This window comes from Anguilla rostrata, unplaced genomic scaffold, assembly GCF_018555375.3.
Source record: "Anguilla rostrata isolate EN2019 unplaced genomic scaffold, ASM1855537v3 scaf0347, whole genome shotgun sequence".
NCBI lineage: Eukaryota > Metazoa > Chordata > Actinopteri > Anguilliformes > Anguillidae > Anguilla > Anguilla rostrata.
In genome coordinates, this window is record NW_026985874.1 from 1 (window position 1) to 10009 (window position 10009).

Here is a 10009-nt window from a genome sequence, read left to right on the forward strand (position 1 = left end):
TTAAAATGGGCTAGAGCAAGCCTGAGCCTCCCAATATACAGCAAGTAAAGTAAAAAGACTGAAACATTGATGATAAAATGGTTTATACTAGCCTGGTATCAACAGTTAAAGACAGGCTAAATAGGAATCTGTTAAAGCAAATAATCACAGAGTTTGTACAGATTATGGCCTGAGGTATTAAATTAGCTGAGAAAATTAAGAGCCCGTGTTTATCAAAATGCAGTGTAGATGATCGAGGTCATCCATCCAGGCCCCCAAGTAGTGTCATAACAGGGATTTTGACCAGGAGAGGTTCAGCTCAGGAGATAAATGCAGTGTGAATATTCCCTTTCCTCTGACATTATGCTTAAATAACCCAATCCTCCTGCTGTTTTTCTCATCTGTGTCACTCCCTGGAGCTCCTGCCTCTTCCCACCCTCCTTTATTGTGTTCTTTTCCTCTTCTTATTTCTTCTCTTCTTCCACTTCCCTCTGGATCGTCTCTGATGTCTCTCTCTGATGCTGCTTTAACTCGCTTTGGTGCCATGTTAAATGAACCTCCAAAAGCGTATTATTTGATTTATTTTATTTTTAATAGCGGATCTTCCTGCCGACCTCCATTTCAGCCTCTCACCTCACGCTCCTCGATTTGACAATGCAGCACAGACACCAGTTTTAGTGAGTCCCTGTACTTGACCTCATAGTCACATATCTGCAATGGAATAGGAGAACATGGAGATTAAAGGTGTTCCTAAGACCCACACATATGTATGCAATCCTATAATAGGAGACAGACCTGACTGTAGAGAGGATAGAGTGGTGCATTGGTACTCGCTGGATGTGCTCACCTGGGTCTGGTGCAGCTGCTCAGTCTTGAACAGCTTAAGGAGCAGAGCCTGGATCTCCTTCTTCACACGCTGCTCCTGCTCGCTCCTCTCCTCCATCACTCTTTTCAGCTTTTCTCTCCAGTCCTGCTCAAGCTGCCCCAGCTTCCTGCAGCACGAAGCACACCAGCTTCAGTCTTACACTGTGCTGGAGCCAGCAGTAACTTGTGCGCTTTTTATAAACCGGCTCACAGCACATGGAGGTGTGTACCATGTGACACTCATCTATCCTGTACAGGATTCCAGCACGTTAAAAAATAATCAAAAGCTTCATCATTCAAGTACAATTTAAGCTTTCTGTTAAGTGTCTGTCCATTGTTAACTATTATGAGTTATTAACAGCTGATAAAAATTGATCCAGCCAAAGTGGTCTGCTATGGAGACCAAACTTGATAGATTGGTTCATATCAATGTCAATGACTAACAGCACACGGTAGTCCCACCTATAATGGAGTTCATGAAGCCTCACTCTCCCATTGCCATGGTTACCTTATTTAGATGTCATATTTGGTTTCCCTCAACAAAGTCTTGCTTGGTACTCACTGCTGTAGAGCCATCTCTTTCTCTTGAAATGTCTTCTTAAATTCCTCCTGCTCCAGATCAGCACTTTTCTCTCTCTCCTCCAGCATCAAGTCAAGTGCATCTCTCTCTTCACACATATTCATGCATCTCCTTTGCAGCTCTCTGACACTTGCCTTTATGAAATATAAAATGGCGTAAATACACATTTCTAATATAAGCTGTTGCACAAACAGCAGTGCACTACTTTATCCATAGATTCCATTAAAGCTTCACATTCTGAAAGTAACTGAAATTAATCACACTCATCTACAGTATGACAGTATCGAGCAGTATTCATACAATTCTGGGAAATTTGCCAATTACTAATTTCTGTTTCTCACCTTCAGGTTCCAGTTATTACGATGGGAGGAAGAAAGCATTCTTTCGATTCTTCTAATTTTTTCTTTAGTGTCTCTAATGTAAAATGGACAAACACATGGATTATAGCAAATACAAGCTCTCCTGAGGCAAATACTTTACATGTGGATAAAATTCATCTGTAGCTTACTTTTTATTCAGGGCTGAAATTTTCACATGACTCTCATCCATGTGTTGAGCAAACTGCTCAAAAAATTCCTTGTTGGTCACTAAGAAATCAAAATAGAAAGGAAGAATGAGACTACATGAGATTCTAGCACATGGTAATCTGGCCCTAAGATCTACATAAAAGATGTTACAGAAGGAAATAGATGGTAGTTAATCAAACAATATAATAAAATAAATAAACTCACATTGATTGGTCCTGCTTTTAAGCTGGAAAAGGAAAATATAATAGAATGGAGGTATAAGAATAGAATATTTTGCTTAATAAAAAAGTCAAGCAGGCAGAGAATCTTGGTCAATAGAAGTGATAGGTTCCCAGTTTTATTTAGTATACATATATGTTATATGTATTGTATTGTGTTTCCGTTTCTGCCATTACTGTGTCTGTAGTTTGCATTCCTCTGTGTCTAGCCCCTCTGTAGTGTGTCTCAGTATAACACCTCTAGTGTCTGCGGCAAGGATGTCACATTCCTATGCTAAATGGCTGCGAGGGTCCCCAGGAAGGGACAAGACCATTTGTCTCCGGCCCGCCACTTAACTCAACCTTTTGATATGTATGACTGCAAAACTGTATATCCAGACACCACACAGCGTGATCGACAGAGATTCTCTCAGCGCAGCGCCCGAGTGTGCTGGGTCTGTCTCTCCCTTGCGCATTGAATTAAACCACAAATCCTCTTTGTCAGCGTGTTCTTCATCGTCCTGCATTTGACTCCACGAATAAGGGCAAAATATCCTAACAGTTTTGGCGACCACGAAGGGACAGGAAATATCTTCCACTTGAAACAACGAGAATCAACAAGAAGGTGAGTATCTTTTATTAAACACAACTTACCACCTTCATTAGGCGTTGATTTTCCTTGGTGCAATTTGGAAGTGACTCCTGTTCTGTATTTTAAGAAATAGTTACGTGGACGGGACTTTGATGTAACAACTGATAATGAGTTTGTCTTTTAATGTTGACGTCATTTTAATGTGGTAGTGCTAGCAGTATTAACAGAGTACGCGGGAGCGTCAATCTGTTCAGTAACGTCTGCGTGCTGAAGTAGAGCACGCCAGCGTTCCGGACCACGTCGGGTCCTCGACGCTGAGAAACGCGTCGGTTTAGTAACGTGTGTCGGTATTTGACAGAAGGACACGTTTCGAGCCACGTCGGGCTCACGGGCGAAGTAGCGTCCACTTTCCTTAGTAACGTCTGCGTGCTGGGTGAAGTCACGTAACGTTCCGGACCACGTCGGGTCCACTACGCCAAGAAGAGCGTCTGTTTAGTAACGTGTGTGTCGGTATTTGGCAGAAGGACACGTTTCGAGCCACGTCGGGCTCACGGGCGAAGTAGCGTCCACCTTCCTTAAAACAGTAACGTGTGCCGGTATTTGGCAGAAGGACACGTTTCGAGCCACGTCGGGCTCACGGGCGAAGTAGCGTCCACCTTCCTTAAAACAGTAACGTGTGCCGGTATTTGGCAGAAGGACACGTTTCGAGCCACGTCGGGCTCACGGGCGAAGTAGCGTCCACCTTCCTTAAAACAGTAACGTGTGTCGGTATTTGGCAGAAGGACACATTTCGAGCCACGTCGGGCTCACGGGCGAAGTAGCGTCCACCTTCCTTAAAACAGTAACGTGTGCCGGTATTTGGCAGAAGGACACGTTTCGAGCCACGTCGGGCTCACGGGCGAAGTAGCGTCCACCTTCCTTAAAACAGTAACGTGTGCCGGTATTTGGCAGAAGGACACGTTTCGAGCCACGTCGGGCTCACGGGCGAAGTAGCGTCCACCTTCCTTAAAACAGTAACGTGTGCCGGTATTTGGCAGAAGGACACGTTTCGAGCCACGTCGGGCTCACGGGCGAAGTAGCGTCCACCTTCCTTAAAACAGTAACGTGTGTCGGTATTTGGCAGAAGGACACGTTTCGAGCCACGTCGGGCTCACGGGCGAAGTAGCGTCCACCTTCCTTAAAACAGTAACGTGTGCGGTATTTGGCAGAAGGACACGTTTCGAGCCACGTCGGGCTCACGGGCGAAGTAGCGTCCACCTTCCTTAAAACAGTAACGTGTGCCGGTATTTGGCAGAAGGACACGTTTCGAGCCACGTCGGGCTCACGGGCGAAGTAGCGTCCACCTTCCTTAAAACAGTAACGTGTGTCGGTATTTGGCAGAAGGACACGTTTCGAGCCACGTCGGGCTCACGGGCGAAGTAGCGTCCACCTTCCTTAAAACAGTAACGTGTGTCGGTATTTGGCAGAAGGACACATTTCGAGCCACGTCGGGCTCACGGGCGAAGTAGCGTCCACCTTCCTTAAAACAGTAACATGTGCCGGTATTTGGCAGAAGGACACGTTTCGAGCCACGTCGGGCTCACGGGCGAAGTAGCGTCCACCTTCCTTAAAACAGTAACGTGTGTCGGTATTTGGCAGAAGGACACGTTTCGAGCCACGTCGGGCTCACGGGCGAAGTAGCGTCCACCTTCCTTAAAACAGTAACGTGTGATATTTCCTGTTTGTGTCGTTTTGGGTCAGAACACATCAGACGAGGGAGCGTCTGTGTAATAATTTGTTGGACAAGTTTTGGTGTTGCTGATTGCTGTTAGTAGCCTAAGTGTTTCGGAGTAACACTGCGAATTGTGAAAAACTGGGCTGCGTGCCAAAGTGTGTGCAAGAAGAGAACCTTGGTTGTTTACCAATGCGAGTGAATGTGAGAAAGTGCACTCAATGTTGTTTTGTTCGGAGCTCCATCAGTGTTGTAATGTCTACAGAATAATGTATTGTTGTGTTAGGCCTACGTGATATGTTTGTTATATGTGTACACAATATAGTATATATCACCCATATAATATAAGAGAATCGTAAAAGCGCATATTTTCCTTTCGTGTAGTTAACAGCTCATAATAGCTAATCTGCGTAATTCTGAAGGGCTACCAACTACGGGAATGATGACGGAGAAAGAGGTTTTATGCGGGGATCTAATGGCAGCGGCATTCAAAGCTATGGTTAAAAGATATGGGAAAGCAATGAGAACTAATCCCCCATTCCCTAGCAAAAATGATTCCGGGGTAATTTCAGAGAAGGCACTGAATGTATGTTGGTCCCAACAGAAAAATAATAAAGAGAAAGGTAAATATGCAGCAATGTGCGTAGTGATGGCATATAAGAGCGCAGCACACAAACTCAAACAATATGAGGGAGAGCTGGAGCGCTGCCGTAGTGAAATAGACGAGCTGCAAAGGTGTCGTAGCGAACTAGACAGCAAAAACAAACTGTTAGCTAAGGTACAGGAGGATTTGTACATATTCCCCATATTCACAAGTTATGGATGATATATCTCTAGAGCCTAGTCCTCCAATGGCCCCCATAGCAGTAGACTCGATTCCGAATCCGGATCGGAGTGAGGGGCAGCCAAGTATTATAACACAAATCAAACATACACCACACTAAGTCCTTCTGATTTGCGTAGTATGGTTCGGGAATTACCCGATCTCAAAAGAGATGACCCGAACATGGCGTTTTGGGAGAAAATAGCACAGTACATGACGGTGGGGGATTACATGCTTTCGACGTTTATGTGTTAACAAAGGCAAAATGTCCAAGTGCAGTATGGAGCGAGTAGGGGAATTTAATAACTCTGCATGGGCATCTGTCCGCTTCACATCCACGCTTGAGATGGAGGAAGCAATGGAAAATTTCAGGAAGACAGTTTATCAAGCTCTAGGTACAGGTTCCAATCTGTATTCATTATATCTTACCCGCCACCAACGCGAAGATGAACCTTTTGATAGGTATATTGACGAGAAATACAGTTTGTACTCCACATATGGTAATGCAGGTGACAATCCAAGTAAAGATAACCCCGATTTCCTGATGAATGTACTCGAGGGAAGTGTAGCTTTATACCGAGATACAGTGGGTGAGGCTAGTTTTCGACCGAAGGATTGTAGCGACTTAATTTCGTGGGCTGCATGTTTAAATAAATATCATAGTGGTGTAAACAAAGGGGGCGCAAGATCAGGTCTGAGATCACATTCTCACAATAAAGCACCCCTCCACATGGCTCCGGTACAGGAGATAGCTCCTTGCAGCAACTGTGGGAGATCGGGGGATAGCCAGGCGGACTGTCTCGGAGGGAGAAAGACCCCGTGTAAGCTCTGTCACAGATATGGACACGTTGCCCAGGCATGCAGATCTGGAATAACCGGTGCAGAAAATGTCACAAACTCGGACATTGGGCACGTGAGTGCGAATTCAGAAATGAAGGTCAGTCAGAACGAGGTAGCCAGCTCCAAGACATGTCAAAAGACGAACTCGTTAGATTAATTAAATCGCTTGAAACCTCAGAATAGGATACGTCGGCCCCCATTGCATCAGGTGTTGAGGTTTCGTTCAAATAGCATAAGGACGTGGACACCACAAGCCCCTAAATATTCTTAATTTATGAGCCCAAGATAAGGGAGTAACAGTAAATAAATAAATAAAAAAAGGTTATGAGCCCAAGATAAGGGAGTAACAGTAAATAAATAAATAAATAAATAAATAAATAAATAAATAAATAAATAAATAAATAAAAAAGGTAGCACACATATGATTGACCCCTAGTGGCAGATCCTAACACCATCCTTTCCACAGTTTCTCATGTAAAATACACGCTGAGCAATGTTGGCTTCAAGCTGACACTGAGGTAATGGATCGTTTTTACTTCTCAAAGTAGCACCTTGCATAAGACTTTTGTTAATACTGTGGATGTACCTGTGGGTGATCTGTGGGGTTGCAACCAAGGCCGTGTAAATACACCAGAGATGGAGGCATAAGGATTTTAAAATGGTGTGTGACTTTTGAACTTGTAGGAGACTCCTGACTAGTGCAGTAGCCCCCAATACAAAATGGGGGACTGGTACAAGAAAATAACATTGGTTAAAAAAAAAATATTAAAAAAACAACTAACTAATCAATTCCAACTAACTAATCATTTGTTCTCCATTTTAGGATGAGACTGGGTGACGCAGCCACCAGCCGTGCTCCTCTCCGTGAAAGCGGGACTGAGTAATTAACACTGAGTAATTAACATTTGCTTTCACCCTTTGAAATTCTTACAGGTTGACCCATGAGGACTCCTGGTGGGTAGTGTATTGGCGGGAAATTGCATGTAATGGGTGACCGTTTAGGTAAACATTGCAGGCTTTTGTCCTAAGTGTGTTTCACAGGATCACAGAACTGGACCTGACCCGGCTGAGGACAAAGAAATGCCTGGTTGAACCTGGAGACAAGGTCCTGGTGAAAAACATAATCGGCAAAATTTGGTCTGGACCACACAGGCTCACGATTCCATCAGCTGCTTCCAGTGACTGGAACTCCGGTGTGGTTCCATTACATTACATTACAGGCATTTCCGCATTCAATAGTTAAGGAAATACAAGGGTGAGACTCAACATGGGGCACAATAATCCCCGTCTACCCTTATAGCCCCTGGGGGCTATCTCTCTTTCCGTGTCTCCATTCAGACACATTTCCAGGACAAGAATGTGCACCAATCTTGCAAGCTGCAGTTGGATTTGGGATGACTTCACAGCGACATTTTCATCATTATGTTGTCATGTTGGATATTTTTGTCATTATATTGTAATGTTGTATATAGTCTGAGAGTGTGGGTTGATACAGGAATAGGTTGGGAGGAGGCAATTAAAATATGGGAAAAGTTTTATATTAATTAGGATAAAAAGGTTGCAGGACTGGGGGAAGATGGTTGTCCCACTCGGAAGGCCATATACGGATATGCCCTTCATCTAAGAGGTGAGGCACATGCAGCCCTCCAGAGAAGCCTGGCACATGCCCTAAATTGTATAGTGGACCTAAGTTTTACATGCAGCCCTCTAGAGAAGCCTGGCACATGACCTAAAATTTTGAATTGCTCTGAAAGAGAGCCTCTGCCTGCCCGAGTGACTGTATCCATCAGACACTCTCACATAATCATTCATCACTGGTGTAAAATGCTTCAGGTTAGGTTAGGTTTTCTTTGTAACAAAATTATATATATTAGATATAATTAGGAAACATAAGGATATCGCATGATGGGAGGGAGCCACTGGGTCCACAGCAAATGCCATTTTTGGTTATAAAATAAATGTTAATAATTGAGATTGGGCTGAAACCTGTTAGCAACAGGCACAATATTGGTGACAAAAGGAGGACTACTTTCTAACCAAACTACTGCCTAACACTTCCAACTGCACTAATCCAACTGACACTCCTACCACTATCAGCTCTATTCTGGTCACTCCTGATGTCACCACTAACATCTCTGTCCCAGCACTTGATAGCTGGGTGTAGAACCCTAACACCACAATGCAGATAAAAGGTAACAACTGTGACCCAATGGCTTAAAAATAGTAATTACTGTCCCTTGGGGTGGGGTTGTTTGTATGTATTGTATGGGTCATTTTTTCCAATGTGTGTGGGTATGTAACATTTTCATTTTTCTGGTAATTAGCATGCACACAGGCCAACCCAAGGAGGATGGGTTCCCCCCGCTGAGCCTTGGTTCCTCTCAAGGTTTCTCCCCTTTACTCTAGGAGAGTTTTTCCTTGCCACTGTCGCCATGTGCTTGCTCGCTGGGGGTACAGGCATGAATAGGTTATGGGGAATATGGCGTTTGACACCATATTTCCAAATACAAAATGGGGGACTGATAGGTTCCCAGTTTTATTTAGTATACATATATGTTATATGTATTGTATTGTGTTTCCGTTTCTGCCATTACTGTGTCTGTAGTTTGCATTCCTCTGTGTCTAGCCCCTCTGTAGTGTGTCTCAGTATAACACCTCTAGTGTCTGCGGCAAGGATGTCACATTCCTATGCTAAATGGCTGCGAGGGTCCCCAGGAAGGGACAAGACCATTTGTCTCCGGCCCGCCACTTAACTCAACCTTTTGATATGTATGACTGCAAAACTGTATATCCAGACACCACACAGCGTGATCGGCAGAGATTCTCTCAGCGCAGCGCCCGAGTGTGCTGGGTCTGTCTCTCCCTTGCGCATTGAATTAAACCACAAATCCTCTGAGGAAACTTTGTCAGCGTGTTCTTCATCGTCCTGCATTTGACTCCACGAATAAGGGCAAAATATCCTAACAGAAGGTACAGTCTTTATACAGTACAATATGTTTTGAAAACTGTGCGACACTTAGCACTGATAATAATGAAAGAAATGCTTACTCTTCTCCAGATAAAGACCGAAATCATGAGCACATCCAAAGCCGGTGTCATGGACATGACCATCTTTGCTGTCTGATGGAACACAGAGCCTGGCTGCCATTTCTGTGGCAAGATGTTGATGATCAGAACAGAAACAATCAGGGTTGAAGGTCAAAGGTCACTGGAGTTGTTCATTTGCTGATGTTTCTGATCACATGCAGTCCTATCTTACACGAGAATTCCTGAACACACAACAGTAAATAGCACAGTGTAAAAAGTAAAGTTGTTACCGTTTCTGAATAGGCTTGAATGTGCAGCTCAGCTTGAAGGAGTATGCTGGTGATGAACTTCAGTGAGGAGACACTGTCCTTCATCTCATTTATTTTATTGAAAGAAGCCTCTCCTAAATCCAAAGAATATGAGGATCATTTTAGGAATTTCAACATAACTGCATGACAGGATGTTCTCCTCACCCCTGAAGAATGGCCATCGTAACACCAGTAGCAGGAAGCAGGTACCTGTCGATGGGCGGTTTGATGCAAGACAGATATCCAGGAACGGGCCAATGTCCACGTGCATTTTGGGTGTTTCTATAGGAAGTAACGCAGTGCTTTTCCTGGTGCTTTCACTAGCAGAATCCATTTCCTGAAGAACAAAACCAGATACTTATGAATGAATGAATGGCAGGTTGTGTAAATATACATTCAGAAGCAGGTCCAGCCTCCAGGATTGGGGTCTCCACCCATTAAATTGTCAGAACAAAATGGGTGGAGACCCCAATCCTGGAGGCTGGACCTGCTTCTGAATTACTGAATGAAGTTCAATTATGTACACACATTTTAACTGTAGTCATTCATGAGCTCATGAAT

General features: G+C 44.0%; 1 protein-coding gene and 1 long non-coding RNA gene across 6 annotated transcripts; one reads left to right on the forward strand and one right to left on the reverse strand.

Annotated features, from left to right (window-relative positions):
- Positions 1-574: 574 nt before the first annotated feature.
- On the reverse strand, positions 575-9837 carry LOC135246459 (inner centromere protein A-like). 5 transcript variants are annotated; one of them, XR_010327693.1, is made up of 6 exons: positions 9162-9310; positions 2155-2176; positions 1765-2010; positions 1406-1557; positions 827-1092; positions 575-690 (listed from the first exon to the last, which is right to left on the reverse strand). XR_010327693.1 is itself a non-coding variant. In XM_064319914.1 (6 exons), the coding sequence occupies exons 3-6, from the start codon at positions 1801-1803 to the stop codon at positions 601-603; spliced, it is 426 nt and encodes a 141-aa protein (XP_064175984.1). In that variant the 5' UTR covers positions 1804-2010; positions 2155-2176; positions 9162-9303; the 3' UTR covers positions 575-600. The 5 variants fall into 5 exon arrangements, 3 of the variants coding, with proteins under 3 accessions (XP_064175984.1, XP_064175986.1, XP_064175985.1); XR_010327692.1 differs by having other exon boundaries at positions 827-971; positions 1352-1557; positions 9162-9309; XM_064319914.1 differs by having other exon boundaries at positions 827-971; positions 9162-9303.
- Positions 5259-6890, forward strand: LOC135246458 (uncharacterized). Its single transcript, XR_010327691.1, has 2 exons — positions 5259-6434; positions 6524-6890. It is a non-coding gene; the product is annotated as an uncharacterized LOC135246458 (long non-coding RNA).
- Positions 9838-10009: the final 172 nt, after the last annotated feature.

Coding starts and splice junctions, on each gene's coding strand:
- LOC135246459 (XM_064319914.1), bottom strand. CDS start 1,803: ATGCTTTCTTCCTCCCATCGTAATAACTGGAACCTGAAG. Junction 1,558..1,764: donor GTAATAACTGGAACCTGAAG/GTGAGAAACAGA, acceptor TATTTCATAAAG/GCAAGTGTCAGAGAGCTGCA. Junction 691..826: donor AGCAGCTGCACCAGACCCAG/GTGAGCACATCC, acceptor ATTCCATTGCAG/ATATGTGACTATGAGGTCAA.